General features: G+C 58.7%; 2 protein-coding genes across 8 annotated transcripts; one reads left to right on the top strand and one right to left on the bottom strand.

The window, feature by feature from the left end:
- Positions 1–259: 259 nt before the first annotated feature.
- On the top strand, positions 260–3,561 carry ZNF784 (zinc finger protein 784). 3 transcript variants are annotated; one of them, XM_070633494.1, is made up of 3 exons: positions 260–381; positions 1,630–2,502; positions 3,067–3,561. In XM_070633494.1, exons 1-3 carry the CDS (start codon positions 304–306, stop codon positions 3,112–3,114), a joined length of 999 nt encoding a protein of 332 aa, XP_070489595.1. In that variant the 5' UTR covers positions 260–303; the 3' UTR covers positions 3,115–3,561. The 3 variants fall into 3 exon arrangements, with proteins under 3 accessions (XP_070489595.1, XP_070489596.1, XP_070489594.1); XM_070633495.1 differs by lacking the exon at positions 3,067–3,561 and having other exon boundaries at positions 1,630–2,666; XM_070633493.1 differs by lacking the exon at positions 260–381 and having other exon boundaries at positions 1,292–2,502.
- A 2,185-nt stretch (positions 3,562–5,746) lies between these two features.
- ZNF865 (zinc finger protein 865) lies at positions 5,747–16,057 on the bottom strand. Of its 5 annotated transcripts, none has more exons than XM_070633488.1 (3): positions 15,938–16,057; positions 12,909–12,990; positions 5,747–9,426 (listed from the first exon to the last, which is right to left on the bottom strand). In XM_070633488.1, the coding sequence occupies exons 2-3, from the start codon at positions 12,963–12,965 to the stop codon at positions 6,232–6,234; spliced, it is 3,252 nt and encodes a 1,083-aa protein (XP_070489589.1). In that variant the 5' UTR covers positions 12,966–12,990; positions 15,938–16,057; the 3' UTR covers positions 5,747–6,231. The 5 variants fall into 5 exon arrangements, with proteins under 5 accessions (XP_070489589.1, XP_070489593.1, XP_070489592.1 ...); XM_070633492.1 differs by lacking the exon at positions 15,938–16,057 and adding an exon at positions 15,498–15,754; XM_070633491.1 differs by lacking the exon at positions 15,938–16,057 and adding an exon at positions 15,498–15,619 and having other exon boundaries at positions 12,909–12,978.
- Positions 16,058–17,270: the final 1,213 nt, after the last annotated feature.

Genomic DNA, 17,270 nt, shown 5'->3' with positions numbered 1-17,270 from the left:
GTTATTAAATGCTGGTGAGGGTCAATTGACTTTCAGAGCCTACTACTGTAGTTGGTTAAAAAGAGAGATTCGAATGCCTTCCCAGCCGCCCCGGCGCCACACGCAGGCTCTCTCTTTTGGCAGGTTGACAGGTAATTTGGAAGAAAATGCATCACTTTCCTCCCCGGGTGGGGGGAGGGGCTCAGCCTCCCTGGAAGCCCCGCCCCGCCCTCCAGTGCGCCTGCGCGGTGGCTCTGACGCCAGCCCGAGTCCCGCCCCTTCCCCGTGCGACCACTGGCCTCGGGGGCGGGGCCTGGGCACAAGATGGCTGCCGCGCGCCCGGAGCCCCCGAGTCCGAGCTCAGCGGCCCCGGAGCCGCGATCCCCGGAGCCGCCGGACGTGGTGCGGGCGAGGAACGGGCCTGGGCGGGGAGCTCGAGGCGGGAGGAGGTCTCAGGGCAGGGGGCGGGGCCGAGGCGGGGCTTAGGGCTGGGCAGGGGAGGTATTTAGGACTCCAGCCCTGGGGGCGGGGCTTCTCGGGGAGGGCGAGGGGGCGGGGATTGGGAGGAGCCAATGGGGTGGAGGGGCGTGGCCTATTGGGCGTGGCCTGAGGAGGGGGTTGGGTGGAACATGTGGGCCTGGGAAGGGTCCAGGGAGAGGCATCTCAGAGATTGAGTTTGTGTAACTAGGGTGCGGAGCCTTCAGAGGGGCGGGGCCACCGAGAGAAATGCTGGGGCTGTGAACTTGGGTAGAAGGTTGGAAAGGAGACTCCGACAGACGAAAGTGGGGGTTATGATGGGACACCCACGTTGGGATGGGGGAAGATGATTCTGCAAGGGTCTGAATGATGCATCTCGAATGGCCAAGGGAGGATTTTGGGGGAGAAATAACAGCTCCAGGTGATTTTGGAACCTCCCCCAGGTTCCCCTACTGAAGACTGGAGAGTAACTGAGGACATTCATTCACTCAACAAACATTTACTGAGCTTCTCCTTGCGCTCGGTAGATAAAGAGGTGAACCAGACAGATAAGGACTTTATTTTCTTGGACTTGCAGTCTAGGAGGGGAGATAGACAATAAAGGAGATTTATCGTGTTATGTTCTATGAGAGAATTAAAGAGTGAGCTGATAGAGGCGGGTAGAGGGAACTAAATTTAGACGACAGCAGTCAGCTGTGTGCCGGCTTACAGTTACACAGGGGTCAGTGAGATAAACAGGAGCCAGGTCATGATGGATATTATGATGCCGGTTTTGGATTTTAAGCGCCATTGGAGCTTTGAGAGGGTTTTGAGTGGGAAAGTGGCCTGATCTGACTTCCATTTTCTAAAGGTCATTCAGGCTGCCTCGGGGAGGTGGGATATACGGGAGCAGGCTAGGAACAGAGGTTCTGTTCAGGAGGCTTTTTCAGTTGTCGAGGTGAGAGTGATTGGCTTTTAACGGGGTAGAGGAGAGAAATGGCTGGGCCCATGATGTATTTTGGACTGGAGGGGAAGTTGATGGGCGTAGGCAGAAGCCTGGAGGATGGAGAACGGGATTTAGAACTTGAGGGGCCCAGTAGGCTACAAAGGAGTGGATGTTTCTGTAAGTGTGGGCATGCTGGGGAGGCCTTGAGACAGGGTCCACAGGCTCCTCTTTCTTCTCCCCTCACCCAGGTCCTGGTGTCTGATGATGGCCACCCCACCACACCCCCGAGTGACCTCATCGAGATCCAGGTGGTGAAGGTGACAGACACCACGCTGGTGCCTGAGCCCCCAGAGCCAGGTTCTCTTCACTGTGCCTTGTGCCCAGCTGCCTTCCGGCTGGTCTCTGAGCTGCTGTTCCATGAACATGGCCACCTGGCCCAGGCGGAGGGTGGCAGGCAGGGTGGGGACCCCAGTCGGTGTCATGTGTGTGGCCACAGCTGTCCGGGCCCCGCCAGCCTCCGTGCCCACTACAGCCTGCACACCGGAGAGCGGCCCTACCGCTGCGCTCTCTGCCCCCGGGCCTTCAAGGCCCTGGCGCCTCTGCTGCGGCACCAGCACCGACACGGGGTGGAGCCGGGGACCTCACAGAGGCCCCCAGAGGCGGCCGCGGCGCGGGACCCGAGGCCCGGGGTGCCCCAGGAGAGGTCGGAGGTGGTGATGGCAGCGGCGGCGGCGGGCGCGGCCGTGGGGAAGCCGTTCGCCTGCAGGTTCTGCGCCAAGCCGTTCCGCCGATCGTCGGACATGCGAGACCACGAGCGGGTGCACACGGGCGAGCGGCCCTACCACTGCGGCGTCTGCGGCAAGGGCTTCACGCAGTCCTCGGTGCTGAGCGGCCACGCCCGCATCCACACCGGGGAGCGCCCCTTCCGCTGTGCCCTCTGCGACCGCACTTTCAACAACTCGTCCAACTTCCGCAAGCACCAGCGCACCCACTTCCACGGGCCGGGGCCGGGACCGGGGCTGGGAGACTCTGGAAGCCAGCTGGCCTCGGGGGCCGAGGGGTCAGGGAGCGGGTGTGGCGCAGGAAACACTCTGGAAGAGGGACGTGGGGAGACAGCCAAGGTGAAGGTGGAGGTCGACCAGTAGGCTGAGGGAGCAGGGCCACCCGGGCGTTAACATGGGAAGGAGGAGGCAGATTCTACGGGAAGAGGGGTGGGAAGAGGAGACAGGGGACAGAAAAGGGGAGACTGGGGGAGAGATGACCCAAGAGCTAACCGAGATAGTCATGCGCATCCTGAGAGCAGAGGAAGAACGCGGTTCAGGATGCCCACAGACCCGCACAGCACCTCTGTCAGACTCAGAGAAAGGCACAGATGCAGCCCTGTGGATGCCCTGCTAAATGCAAGGAACACAGGCTGGATTTCATTGCCCCCATTTGCCTGCTCATTGGGCTGTCCTTATGCAGGACACAGCAGCTTCTTGTCTCAGCAGAGCCTGGGCACTCCAGAGGGCAAGCCAGGGTTGAGTGGAAGGGGTGGAATCGGGGTGTGCCATAGTGTTTCTGGGCCAGCCCTTCGTCTGCAGAACCGTGGACTTATGATGGGGGCTCCCTAGGGTGGACCAGGATGGAACCTCTTGCCTACCTCACTGGATTGCACTGAACATGGGATGCCTACCCACCCACAGGCAGAAGACGTCCACCAGGTTCTCCGTGAAGAGACTCTGGGATCCTAGCACCTCGAAGCCAGAGGGTCTCCAACTCATAGCCGAGAGCACTCGAGCCTCAAGGATGTGTAAGCCTGACCGTAGGGATCTTGACTCCAAGAGCTGCTATGCCCACTCCCATGGTGGGCCCTCCTTCACCCACCCTGACTCCTCTTCAGAGGCAACTGAAAACCTGGACAGCAAACAGCCGCCTCATAGCCGCCTCCTAAAGCGTTAGGCTCGGAGCCCAGGTCTACAAAATAGCCTCAGGTTTCTCCAACTTCCTCCACTCCCAATTTGAAGCAAACGGTTCACTGCCTGGTCCCAGGCCATCCCAAGGACGGGCTGGCGGATGGCGGCATGGTGGTGGGTGTGGAATGAGAGTCGAGTCACTGCGGTGGGGTTAAGAGGAGGACTTGGGAGCTGGAGGTGGGAAGCCTCCAGATTTCTTTCTATTAAAGGACTTTGACAAGCGTTTCTCTATGTCGGCCTTGTGTTTGGGTTGTGTGCATTTCGGGGGTGGGGGCAGAAGGGCCACAGTGCGGTCTTGCCACCAACAGTGGATGGAAGCATACCTCTCTCCAAACCTCTGTGTCCTCGTCTTTAGAATGGGGACAGTGTCTGGCTATACAGAGATGTTATGCGGTTCAGCTATGGGAGTTGGGGCAGGGAAGTTTGGCAAAAGGAAGGGACTCCTGAGATCAGCGTGCTTATTAAAGAGGGAGAGCCCCGGGTTTGCACACTTTCCTGTTCACCCAACACCCCCCACAAGATATCCCACAGACAAGTCAGAATGTGAACAGAATTCATAACTGTTTCCCTCAAAGAAATGTCCATGTTTCCTATCTCTTTGGCATCACCACCCAAGCTAGAACCTGGCAATTCTTCAAGCCTTCTTCATCCCTCACCCACATATCTAATTCCATATCGAATTCCCGCTATTGAGCCAGTTAAATATCTTTGGAATCTGAATGCTTCTCATCATCACTACTCTTGTAGACCACGCCAACAGTGGTCTGACATTGGGATAACTGTCCAGCAGCTCAGCCTCCAGGCCCTGCCCTCTTCATTCTCCACACTGCAGCCACATGGGTCCTTCAAAAACACAGATCCCAGACTTGTCACCAACCCACAGCTCCTTGTGGCTTTGAGAAGAAACATGAATGTGTATTGGAGCTGGGTGGCAATGTAAATAAATAAGAAAGGTGGCCGGGTTCAAGGAGAAAATACCAACACTTGCGAGGTGAAATACGGCGACTGACGCTTGGGCTCAGTATTGGGATTCGAACAGTGGTGGGAATTGGTAGATTGGAAAGTGTACACCCAGTCTGAAGAGGGTAATGGCTACTCAGCTCCCGGCAGAAACAAACCATATTGCTAGATCTTCCCAATTTTTCAGAAGTTGCATTAGTTCACATTATGTAAAATCTTTTGATTTTCAAATGCTGGCAACTAAGTCAAACTTTATTATTATTATTTTTTAATGCACAGGCTAAACAAAATGTGTTAGCGGCTTGGACCCAGCCTGGTAGCTGCCAGCTTCCCACCTCTGGCCTATGAGATCATCCAAGTTCTGCCATTTGGAACTCAAGGCCCTTCAGAATCCAGCCTCCCACACCCCCACCTCTCCAGCCATACCAATCTGTTTGAAACTCTCTGGAATAGCTGGGTTTAGTCAGACTCACCAAACCCTCCACCTGGAGTTCTCTGCCTGCTTTACCTGGTAAGCGCCTGTGGCTTTACGTCATCGTTCAGGCGTGACTCCTCCTGCGGGAGGCTCTTCACCCTCTAGTCTGATGAGGTGCCTCCCCTGTGCTCTCACGTCCTTTGGAGTGTGGTGCTCCACATCCATGTGACTTTTGAGCCCTGGGGCACTGGCACGAGGTCTGTCTCATGCTGTCTTCAGCATCAGAGCATGGTGGCCACACTGGGTTGCCGCCCTCGTGGGTCAAACTGGACTCTCCCAGGCAGCGCCCCCTGAACCGGCTCTGTCTTCAGGTTTCAGCGTAAGACAGCCGGGGACTGCAGTCTTGGTCCCACCGGGGATTTGCTAGGTGTCCTCGGAGCCTCTTTCTTCTCCAGAAGCTCAGCCTCATCCTCTGACAAATGAGATAACTAAACACACATCGCAGGGTGTAGATGTCACTGTTGCCAGAACCAAAATGAGGGCTTTTGAAGCAACCCCAAATCATCCTGGAGGCACAAGCGAGTGAGCTTTATCACAAACGGGAGTCCACCCAAGGCTTCCACATAGCAATAGCTCACCAGTTCTCTTCCATCCTCCTGAGGGCCGGAGGGTGTACAAGTCACATTTCCCCAGCATCCAGCAAAGGCCCCCGCAGACAGGGGACTTTGTGGGGAAAAGGGGCCGAGTAAACGAATGCTGAAAGCAACTTGAAGGGTAAGGAATCCAGGCACGTTGCCAGTTCCTGAGAGCAGAAACTTACCTGTCTTGTTCATCCCCCATTTGCCCAACTCACAGACTACAGCTTGGATGTGGCAAATCCTCAGTAAATACCACGTGAATGAGGAAAAGTAGAGAGCCTGAGGGTGAGGCGCGCGGCGCCAGGGAATCAAAATCCTAGAGAAACAAAGGTTCTCAACCTTCCATTTGCCAGCACTTAATCCCCTCTCCCTGGGATGCAAGAAAGAACTCCAGCGGCCCTGTTGATAAGATTTATTATTCTCCGCTCTGTACAAGCCGCGTCTGCCGCCCCGCCCCCCCCCACCCCGACAATCCAAAAGAGCACCCTGTCACCCCTCGTGCTCTCTCCACTCCGCTCATATTCCACTGTCTGGCCAGAGCCCAAAAGAAGGGAGAGGGGCAGTTCAGACCCATCTCCACCGAGGCTTATTGGGGACAGAATGCTGTGGGGGCGGGGGGCCGATGAGGGTGACAAAACGGGGGTGGACGGAGGATCAACTTCAGTGTCTGGTGGGATGAGAAGAGGGCCAGAGAGGTCCAGGAAAGGAGTGATTCAGTCTTGAGTTTGTACGGCGTGCGCCTTGAAGGAGGCTAGTCTGTCCGAAGGTCTGAAGGACGGACGGGGCAACAACGAGGAGGGGGAGGAATCTGACCAGCCGCCCGGGGAGAGGCCAGTCCCGAAGGGGACATCTGACTGGAGTGGCGGATGGGAGACCCCCGGGTCAGGCATCCTTCCCGGCCAAGGTGCCCGCCCCCGCTCCAGGCCCCCCGAGGCCTTCGGCCTTGTGCGCCAGGCGGTGTTTCTTGAGACCATAGGTGTTGGCGAAGCCCTCGCCACACGAGGAGCAGCGGAAGGGCCGGCCGCCCTGGTGGGCCGCCAGGTGCTTGCGGAAGTAGCCGGGATCCTTGAAGGCCTTGAGGCAGGCGGGGCAGCGGAGCTCGGGCCGCGGCGGCTCGTGCGCGCGCTGGTGGCGCAGCACGGAGCTCAAGTAGAAGAAGCCTTTGCCGCAGTGCTCGCAGCGGTAGGCGCGCTCGCCCAGGTGCAGCCGCTGGTGCTCCAGCAGGTTGGAGCGGTAGCGGAAGGTCTTGCCGCAGGCGCCGCAGCGCTGGGGCCGGGCCACGGCGTGCAGCCGGCGGTGCTCCGCCAGGCTGGATGACTGCGCGAAGCGCTTGGCGCACACGCCGCACTTGAAGGCCCGCTCGCCCGTGTGCACCACGCGGTGCTGCCGCAGGTACCAGGAGCGCAGGAAGCCTCGGCCACACACGCCACACCGGTAGGGCCGCTGCTCCGTGTGGCAGCGCTGGTGGCGCATCAGCAGCGCCGCCTCCCAGAAGCGCTTGCCACACACCGGGCAGCGGAAGCCCCGCTTCTGCCGGTGGCTGCGGCGGTGCAGGAGCAGGTCGTAGGCACCCGCGAAGCTCTGGCCGCAGAGGCCGCAGCCCAGGGTCCGCCGCACCAGGTGCACGTACTTGTGAGTCACCAGGCCCAAGAAATGCTTGAAGCTCTGGCCGCAGGTGGCACAGCTGAAGCGCTCTGGGCCCGAGCTGGCACCCCCGCCGCCCCCAGCCACCGCTGCCCCGCTTGCATCATCGCCCCCAGACACCCCTGCCAGAGCCGCCACGGCTGCCCCCACCTCTCCCGCCAGCCCGTTGTCCAGCACGCTGGCCGCATCAGTGCTGCTGGAGCCATCCGGGGGCTGCGGACCGCCGGGCGTGGGCGGGAGCAGGCGCTCAGGGGCCGCCTGGTGGACCAGCTTGTGCCACATGAGGTTCTCAATGAAGCCAAAGGTCTTGCCGCAGGCGTCGCAGCCGTAGGGCTTCTCCGCCATGTGGGCCTCCTTGTGGCTCATGACGTGGAAGAGATCCGGGAAGTGCTCGCCACAATCCGAGCACGCGTAGCTCAGTCCATCGGCAGCGCCCGCGGACGTGGCCGAGCCGCCTGGGCCACAGGTTCCCGGTGCCCCCTGGGTGGCCGGGAGGCCGGCGGCCCCGGCCAGGGCGCAGGGCAGCTGGAGCCGGTGCACCTGGCGGTGGCGGGTGAGGCTCTGCGGGTAGCCGAAGACCTTGCCACACAACTCGCACTTGTAGGGCCGCTCGCGAGTGTGCACCACGTGGTGCTTGCTCAGGTGGAAGGACTCGCGGAAGCGCTTCCCGCACACGGGGCACTGGTGCGGCTTCTCGCCGGTGTGGATGCGCTCGTGGCGCTTCAAGGTCTCCCGGCGCCCGAAGCCGCGCCCGCAGATGCCGCAGCAGAACGTCTTTCCCGGGACGCTGGCGCCGGAGCCTCCGGCCCCGCTGGTCCCCGCTCCGCCGAGCAGCAGCGGGTGGGCCCCCAGGAGCGGGACGGGCACGGCACCGTACACGACGGCCGCTGCGGCCGCCGCCGCCTTCTCGCTGTCCGTGGCGGGAGGGTCGGGGGGCAGGAGATAGGGGCCCGGGGGGAAGGTGGGCGGGGGCTGCGGGACCGAGGCCGCCCCGTCCTTGGGCGCGTCGGGGGCGGCGGGCGGGGCGTGGGCGGCCTTGTGCCGGAGCAGGCTCTGGGGCGCCGAGTAGGACTTGCCGCACAGGTCGCAGGGGTACACGGGCCGAGGCCCCGCGGCCCCCGCCGCCGCGTGGGCCGCCTGGTGCTTGAGGAGGTAGGCGGCGTCGCGGAAGGCCTTACCGCAGATGCCGCAGGGCAGGCGCAGAAGGTCGGCCGAGTGCGTCTTCACGTGCCGCTTGAGGCTCTCCCTGCGGTTGAAGCTCTTGCTGCACACGGAGCAGGAGAAGGGCTTCTCGCCCGTGTGGATGATCTGGTGCTGGTGGAGGTGGCTGGGCTTCTTGAAGACCTTCCAGCAGAGCGGGCAGGCAAAGGGGCCCTCGCCGCCCCCCGCCACCGGAGGGGGCGCCCCCACACCCGCTGGGGCGGCGGGGGCCGCATTCGCGTCGGCCGAGGCGGCGGGCGCCGCGGGCGTGGCGGGCGGTCCCGAGGGCGCGGAGGTGGGGGCGGCGGCGGGGGCGCTGGCGGCGGGCGCCGGGAGCCCCAGCGGCGGGAGGGGCGCGCCCGGCTGCGGCGGGCCCCCGGCAGCAGGCGGCACGTCCTTGTGGCAGCGGCGGTGGCGGATGAGGCTGGAGACGTGGTTGTAGGTGCGGCCGCAGACGCCGCACTCGTAGGGCCTCTCGCCCGAGTGCACCAGCATGTGCTGCACCAGGTGCGAGGACTGCTTGAAGGACTTCTGGCACACGCCGCAGGGGAAGCGCCGCTCCATCAGGTACTTCAGCCTTCGGAAGTAGCCCTTGTCGTCCTTGGTGGGGTCGCAGGCCGCCCCTGCGGCAGGTCCCGGGGGGGTCTGCGAGGGGGCAGGAAGCGGTGCGGGGGTCCCGGCGGGAGTGGCCAGCCCCTGTGTCACCGCCGGCCCGGACACCGGCCCTCCGCGCTTCAGGTTCCCAAACAGGTGCTGGTGTCCCGAGAGGTCGACGATGCCCCACTGCGGGGCGGGGAAGGCAGCGTCAAAGAGGGGCGGCGGGGGGGCCCCGAAGGCGGGTGGCAGGGGCGGGTCGGGCTTCTTGGCTTGGGAAGAGGACGAGGAGGAGGACGACGACGACGACGAGGACGACGACGAGGACGACGAGGAAGGCGCCTCCGCCTTGGGCTTGAAGGTGGACTGGGGCGGGTAGTCGTACTGCGGCGGCGGCGGCTGGGGCGGCGGCTGGGGCGGGGGCCCTGGGGTGCAGGGCAGGGCCGCCACCGCCTTCGCGTGCTCCCCGTAGAGCTCCATGGGCTCGAAGCGCTGGTGGTTGAGGAACTCCAGGAAGTCGAAGGGGTAGCTCTGGAAGTGCACCCCGTCCTCGCCCCCTATGCCGCTGCTCCCGCCACCCCCGGCGCCGCTGCCCGCTGGGTTTGCCTCCATCTCGGGCGGGGTGGGAGACGGGAGACCCTGCGGAGAAGAGGACGGGGCTGAGGACACAGGACTCGCGCTGGCTCTCTCGGTGCGCCGGGGCCCCCCTCCCTCTGTCCTCCCAGCCCGGAGAGCAGTCTTCCTCCTGGTCCGCGGCCCAGAGACCTCTCCTCCTCCACCCCTCACCTCCTCTGTGTCCTCTTTGCTCCTCATCTCCATCCTGTCTCTCCGATTCCTTCCATCTCTCCCATCTTATCCAGGGTCCTCACATTCTTGTCTATCCATTCCCCGACCCTCTATCCCCAGGACTGGCTGCAGGCCCTCCTCTCCTTCTCGGACTCTGGTTCTCCCAGCACCCCAATCTCTGCTCTCAGTGCTGTTTGCAAACTCTCTTAGGCCTCTGCACCCTTAGGTGCAACTCTCTTAGGCCTTGCACCCCCCCCCCACACACACACACACACCAGCTCTCTGTTCTCCATCTCCTCAGGTTTTGCCGTTGACAAATGGTAATAGTACTATCAGAGTGGTGAGAAGACAGCCCCTGGAACCAGAATGCCAGATTTGAATCTAAGCTGTGTGACCACAGGCAGTTCCTGAACCTCTCTGTGCCTCAATTTCCTCATCTACAAATGGAAGTGACAAAGCACATCCCTACCTCAAACGGCTGCTATCTATGTCAGGCTCTTCAGGGGGATGCTTCCTGGCCCTCTGTAAGCACTAGGTAAGGGGAAGGCATTCCACTGTCATCGCTCCAAGAACCAGTAGTAGAAAGTCAGGAAAAACCAAGGCACCCGAGATGAAGTCAGTGTGGGGGAGGGGTGTGTCCTTTTACTACACTGGGAAGAACCTGCTTGCCTGCCAGAAGCAAGTTACAGCAGGGGGGCTGGCACTGAGAGGAGGCACCTGATACAGCGGAAAACAGGGGCCAGGGCCTGGGCAGACCTGGTTCAAGCCCCATCTCCTTCCTGATCCACACTTGCCATTTCTAAAAGGGGGCGGTCACCCCGAGACTGCAGGAGGAGTTAAGCGGGCTGACAGAGGTCAGGAAACATGCCCGTAGGCAGAGCTCATTCAGTCCCCTTCAGTGACGTCACACCTGGGTGGAGCCTGATGGCAGAGGCTCAAGGAATACCGGTTTCTGCCCTCACCCCTGGGGGCTTTCCCTGTGCCCTCCACGATGGCAGTCATTCTCTGGGCACCTTCTTTACAGGACTGTCCATCCCAGGTGACTGCTGTCTACAACTGCCCCCACCCCACCCCCTGGAACCTCGGCTCCTGCAGTTGATCTCTGAGCCTCAGACCCACCCAGGGGCCTCAGACACCTCTCCACTGAGTCAGCGGGGAGCCAGCAGGAGAAGGGCCCCCGAGGTCCAGCATGCTTCTGGGCCATCAGCCCTCCCCGCTGGGGGCCTGGCTCTGCGCCCAGCCCACTGTAGGGGTCAGTGGACCCACCAAGGCCAGGGCCCATCAGCCCCCATCTGCCCGACTGGCTCTTTCCCCCCATAGGTGTAAGGTGAGTGTCTCCTCCAGCCCCGCCTGGAGGTTGATATTTTTAGCCACCAGCTCTGGGTGTCCTTGGACAAGACTCAATATCCCATGCCCTTCACACCCCCTCTAGTTAATCTGATCTCCGGAAGGAGCAAAGGCGTGGCCAGGGTGGTGGTGGAACCACAGACAGAGCCAGCACTGGAGGGGGCTGGGTGACGGGGAGGAGGGCAGCGATGCGGGTGCATGGCAGAGGGGAGGGAAGGTGTCTTGGGAAAGCTGCCACTGGCCTGGCCCACCTCCATTAGAGCACAGGGTAATGATGGCCTCTGTTGACTGGGCATTTCCTACAGGCCAGCCACCACTCTAAGCACGTCACATGTACTCACTCACTGAATCCTCACCCTGACTCTATTAGACCAGGACACAAGGACTGTTGTTATCCCCGTGGGACAAATGAGAAAACAGAGGCACAGAGAAGTCAAGTGACTTGCCCAAGGACACAGCAAGTCTGTAGCTCGACCTACCCCTGCCCCTCCCAGAGTTGTTTTACCAGGGTTGTTCCCTGAGGTGGAGGAAGGTGGGGGTGGAAGTGTGGGGGTAGGAGCCTTATTTGGGGGTGCTGTCTGGGTTATTAGGGGCATTTATACATGGGGCTGGTGGGAGGGAAAGGTGGTTACCGTCCTGAACAGACGGAGCAGTGATGTGGTGAGACTGTGCCCTCTGCCTGGAACATTCTTCCCCAGATCTCAAGGCTCCCTCAGTGCCTCCTTCAGGCCTCTGCTCAGATGTCACGTCCAAGAGAAGTGACACCCTCCACCCCATCACTCGCCTGCCCCTCGTCCTACTGCATTTTTTCATCATGGTCATTGCCACCAACTCACTGTGTACATTTCCTTTGTGGTGTGTTTACTGTCTGGCCTCCTCACCTAAGAGAGCGAGGACCTGGCCTGTCTTGTTCACCACTGTGCCCCCAGCACCTAGCACCTAGACTGGCACAGTGTGGGTGCCCCGTAAATATTTGCTGGCATGTGGGAATTAAACAATACCCACCTAAATCACCAATGGGTACACCAAAAAATCAGATGAATAAAAAATTAGATGAATAACAATGGAAACACAACATACCAAAACTTAGGAGATGCAGCTAAAGCAGTGCTCAGAGGTAAATTTATAGCTGTAAATGGCTATATTGATAAATAATTGTTGAACGAGTAAAGGGATGAGACTAAGCTGACCAGAACTCCTTAAGAGAGGGGAGGGGGACATTTAGCAGAGATGACGCTGACATGGGGGGGGGGGTAGTCCCCAGGAGAAGGAATTCTGCGGGCAGTGATGTTATGAGGAGGGCCCAGGGGGAGGGCAGGCAGAGGCTGAAGGGCTGCCACTGAGAAGGGAGCAGGGAATTCATCAGGCTCACGATTATTTCCACTGGGAAATGAGACAGTTCCTCTTTCAGGGGACCTAGGCCTTAACTGGTGTCTTTCTAAAAGAAGATCTGTCGTGGGAGGGTTTCACACAGAGAGGCATGATGGGGGGAACCCCTCCCAAGGGGCATGGGTCCAACAGCAACCACAGCCATAATCATAACAGCTCATGTTTATTGTTCAACCAGTTTCATAGGTACCATCACCCTGATGCCTCACAATAGTGCTGTATGGTCATTGGTCCCATTTTATAAATGGGGAAACTGAGGAGAAGGGGTGGGCCATTTCCCCAAGGTCATGTAGCCAGTAAAGGGGAAAGCAGGTGTTGGATTCCAGGTCTCCCTGATGTCAGGACCTGCGGGCCACTTCACTGCAACAAAGATGCCTTGTGATGAAATTCTGGTCTGTTAATGACAATAATGGTGACATATACTAACATGTAACACTGAATCAGAGCTTTCTACATGCCAATACACTTCTAACTCTTTTACATGTGCTGACTCAATGAATCTTCCCAATAACCCTAAAAGATGGTCACAGTTATTAACCCTATTTAACAGAGGAGGAGACTGAGGGCAAGAGAGGTAAATTAATCTCCTAAGGTCATACCACTAACGAGCAGCAGGGCCGGAAGTTGAAGGCAGGTGGTGAGGCTCCAGAGTGCATGCTGTTGTCCCGTCTTTCAATATTCCTCCAAAATAAAGGAAGGACCCATTCGCCTTACACTGGAAACATACTTTGCCCCACCCACTTTCCTGCCACCGAACCCCAGGCCTAGCCACAGACATTTACTGAACACTCACAGGGCCTGTACTAGGTGCCTGATGTTGCTTGCCTCACTCAAACTTCACAACAGACTCATAAGATAATTTATACACAGGATGACTAAGGCAAAACCATGTCCCTCATCTGCTCAAAACCCTCAGTGACTCCATCTGACTCAAAATCAAAGTCCTTATAATGTACACAGCCCCCATGGCCTCCTGGCTGCTCTTCTAACATGCCAGCTCCATTCCTGCCCCAGAGCCTTTGCACTGGCTGTTGCTTCTGCCTGGAATGCTCTGACTCCACATATACACCTCTCTCACTCCCTCACGTCTTTGCTCAAATGCCATCTGCTCAATGAGGCTCTCCATGACCGCTGTAACCCATCCGCCAGACCCACACTCCTGTCTCCCCAGCCTGCCTCATTACCCTCCTTTCCAGTCAGCATCATCTAATAAACCATATATTCTGCTTATGTCTGTCTTGGTGGCAGCCTCCCCTCTAGAAGGTGGGCTCCATGCAGGCGAGGATTTTATCTGTTTTGTTCACTGCTCCATTCCCAGGACCTGAAACAGTGTCTGTCTCCAAAAATATTTGCGAAATAAGTGAATGAATGAGGCTAGGAAAAGAAGGTGTGGTTTGCTCAGAGAGATAAACACTAGTGGAATCCAGGGCCCATCCTCTTAACCACTGCCCTCTTCAGGGAAGGGAGCTGTTAAGACCCCCTGGCTGGGCAGAGCTGTCCACAAGGAGGGAGAGTTACACACAGGTGTCACTTTTTGGTGTGAGGCTTTCTGGGACGACAAGATGACAACAAGACTCTCTTGAAAGAGGTCTTCCTGCCACCCTCTCTGACCCTGCAGCCCCTGTAACTCTACACCCTTATCCCACTGTATTTTCTTCACACATAGACACAGATTTTGTTTTTTAACTGTCTGCCCCATGAACTAGCATATGCACTCCATGAGCACAGGGATTCTTGTCTATTTTGTTCTCTGCTGCATCCCCAGTGTATAGGAGGTGCTCATTAAACAGTTGTTGAGCAATGAATCAATGAACAAATAAAGAAAATTCTGGGCTTGGTAGAGCTGACATAGGCCAGATAATTGATCGAAATGCCTTCCCCTCCAAGGCCCTATGAGATCAAACCCCTTCTCCCCCAGTTCTTCCCTTCAATTCCTCCACTCCAACCTCACAGGCCTCCCTTGTCACTCCTCTACACACCATGATCATGACACCTCAGGGCCTTTGCACTTGCTATTCCTTCTGCCTGGAACAGGCCACCTAGATCTCTGCATACTAACTCAGGTTTCGTCTCTGAAGTTGCTCATCAGGCTCTCGGAGAACGCAGAAGACGGCATTTATCTTGTTTATTTTCTTGTTTTTGATCTGTCTCCTCAATGAGACTGTAAAACCCTACAAGATGGAAGACTGGGTGCCTCTCTCTCCTTCACAGGTGTATGGCCTGAACTAAGTTCAATGAAGAACGAGTGAATGAATGAATGCCTAGAGAAAAAAGAGGTCACGTGCTAGTGAAGCTGGGGGTCTTCTCTAGCATGTCCAGGAGGATGGAGGGAGAGCTGGGTGAGAAGTGGCAGGTCAGGGTGAGAGTTGTTAGGGCCAGGGAGAATTAAGAGGGGGAAAGCCTCCCAGTGGGGGCACTGTTCTCTGGGAGATGGACTGAAGACAGGAGCTGATCCAGATAAGGGTGCGGCAGGAGGGGGGCAGCAATAGTCCATGGGAGTCTGGGACTAAACAGGCAGCTATTTCTACCTGAAGGGGGAGAGGATGTGGGTGTGAGAGCAGAACTCTAGAGGGAGCTGTTCTTTGGGGAGGGTCGGGGGGGCTGAAAGGGGTATTCTCAAGGGAAATTACTGAGGGGACTGAAGGAAAAAAGGGCATTGTTGGCCGCTGACCAGAAAAGAATTTTTACACCAAGGAAGGGAGTGTTCTGCGGAGGGGGGTGTTAGGAGCTTTAGGAGGCTGTTATGTGTGGACAGAGATAACGGGGGGCTGTTGCACTAATGCAACATTCTTTGGAGGCAACCTATAGGGGATGCTAACGGAGGGTTCACGGGTAGCTGCCCTGCATGGGGGGCAGGCAATGCTGGTGGCATGTTGGGGGCTGTCCTGGAGGAAGCAATGACGGGGGACTATCCAGAAAGGATCCTATGAGAATGCATTAGTGGGGGGCCCTGGCAGCAGTCTGGGAGATCGCCACGAATAAGGACATCTTGGCAGCCGTCCTACATGGGGGCGTTGATGGGGAGATATCTGGAGCGGTCTTATGGGGGAGCAGTGATTGGGGGCCCCCTGGCGAGGGCCTGGCGGGAGAAGCACTGATGGGGACGTTCTGGGGACCAGAGCGGGCCAGGGCGGGGCCCCCCGCCCTCGCTGCCCCCAGGCCCCCGGGCCACGCGCCCCGTCACTCACCGGCGCCGGGGTCTCCGCCGGGAGGAGGCCGAGGAGGCGGAGGAGGCGCCGCCGCTCGGGGGAGACCCGAGGGCCCGACCGGAAGTGCCGCCCCCTCCCCCTCCCCGGCTGCCCCGCGCCGCCCGCCCGCCGGCCCGCCCGGAAGCGGAAGTCGCGCCCGTCTCGGAGGCGCCGGCGTGGAGGAGCGGAAAGAGGAGGCGGTCGCGACGACCGGGAAAGGGAAGTGCGCCTGCGCACTGGCTCAGGGACGCAGGAGGGAAGAGCCTTGGCCGCTTCCGGTGGGCGAGCTGACCAAAGTGCGCCTGCGCCCTGAGCGCCCACCTCTTCCAAGGGCTCCGCCCACACGCTCCGCACATACGGTTGAGCCATGCCCCTCGTGTAAATCTACACTTAGGCCCCGCCCCCAGTTCTAAATCACGCATATTTCAGAGCTTAATTACCATAAGCTCCGCCTATCGTCTCAAAATTCGTCCTCCTCGCCCCAGTCTCAAGAAGTCTCTCCCATTCTTCCGCACCTCCAAGCACCTACTCTCTAGAAGTCCATCAGTCCCTCGTAAGCCCCGCCCCCAGCCACACCTCTTTCCTTAGGCCCCGCCTCTCAGCCTCTTAGGCTGAACCACGCCCCCTTGCGCTTAAGCCCCGCACCTTCCGTCCACAGCATTTAAGCTCCACCTCTAACAGCTGCGCGATATTTCTGCCTCGCACCTCTAAAGCATTCCCTTAAGTCGGTGGTTCTCAAAGTATGGTTCAGAGACCAGCAGCAGCAGCACCTGGGAAATTATTACAAACGGAAATTCTCAGGCCTCCTGCCCCAGACCTTCTGAACCAGAAACCCCGAAGGTAGGGCCTAGGGATCTGTCTTGTAAAGTACTCTTTAGGTGATTCTGACGCAGGTTGAAGTTAGAACCACAGCTCTAATACACTTTACACTGCCTCCTCCTATACTGTCTATAAGCCTCGCCCCTAACTCGGTCCCCACCCCCTAAGCAGTTAGGACCAGTTCTACTCAGCCGTTCCTACTAACTCCCCCTCTCTCAGGGACTTCTTTAGTTACTCCTCTCTTAGGTGCCTCCTTCTCTCCCCTTGGCCTGAACAGCCTGAATGCCCACGGCTCAGCATCTTCTCCTAACAGTTAAGTCCCACCTCTCCTGACACCTTGCTCTCCCGCAGTTTCCCCTTGAAGCCTCTCCCTTCAGATAAACGCTATCTACTCCCTCTAAATGCTCTCTCACTTTCTGACCGCCTGCCTCTGAACCAACTTAAGCCCCACTCCGGTTCTCAGCACCTTCTCCTAAGCCCCGCCCGTAGTTCTCACCTCCTGCCCCATAAGCCTTGCCCCTCAGTTCCAGCCCCGCCTCCTGCTCCCTCAGCCCCGCCCCCCGGGCCACACCCCCTCATCTACCTAAGCCCTACCACAGCTGTCAGTCGTGCCCACTACCCTCAACTCAGTTTTTCTTTGCAAACAGGGTCAAGACAAAAAGATGGGGCAAAGCGGTAACTGCAGAATTTCCGGGAATCCGGCTGGCATGGGAAAGGGGACCTAGGGTCACGTTTGCACAGAAGATTCAATGTTTTACTTAAAGTGGATATTTATGGGGGGTACTTTGAGGTCTGTTGGAGATGGCAGAGGAGACAAAGGCACCGAGTTAATGAGGCACAAGACATGGAGTCTCCCCAAATTCCATGTGCTCCTTTTGGGGTGGTGTAGCAGTGGAAAAACATTTGAGGGGAGGAGAAGGGGGGCAGCCATGCTACCATCACTGAACACACACA

The sequence above is a fragment of the Equus przewalskii genome, chromosome 9, assembly GCF_037783145.1.
Source record: "Equus przewalskii isolate Varuska chromosome 9, EquPr2, whole genome shotgun sequence".
In the NCBI taxonomy this organism is placed as follows: Eukaryota; Metazoa; Chordata; class Mammalia; order Perissodactyla; family Equidae; genus Equus; species Equus przewalskii.
Note: the sequence above shows the minus strand (reverse complement) of the source record. Positions and strands in the feature narration are given on the sequence as shown.

Bases quoted from the DNA above. Each gene is read 5' to 3' on its own strand.
- ZNF784 (XM_070633493.1), top strand. From the start codon at position 1,432: ATGGCTGGGCCCATGATGTATTTTGGACTGGAGGGGAAGTTGATGGGC. The intron at 2,503-3,066 runs GTGAAGGTGGAG...ACCCACCCACAG, and splicing joins GACGTGGGGAGACAGCCAAG to GCAGAAGACGTCCACCAGGT.
- ZNF865 (XM_070633488.1), bottom strand. From the start codon at position 12,965: ATGCACTCTGGAGCCTCACCACCTGCCTTCAACTTCCGGCCCTGCTGC. The intron at 9,427-12,908 runs GTATGACCTTAG...TCTTCTCCGCAG, and splicing joins GGCCCTGCTGCTCGTTAGTG to GGTCTCCCGTCTCCCACCCC.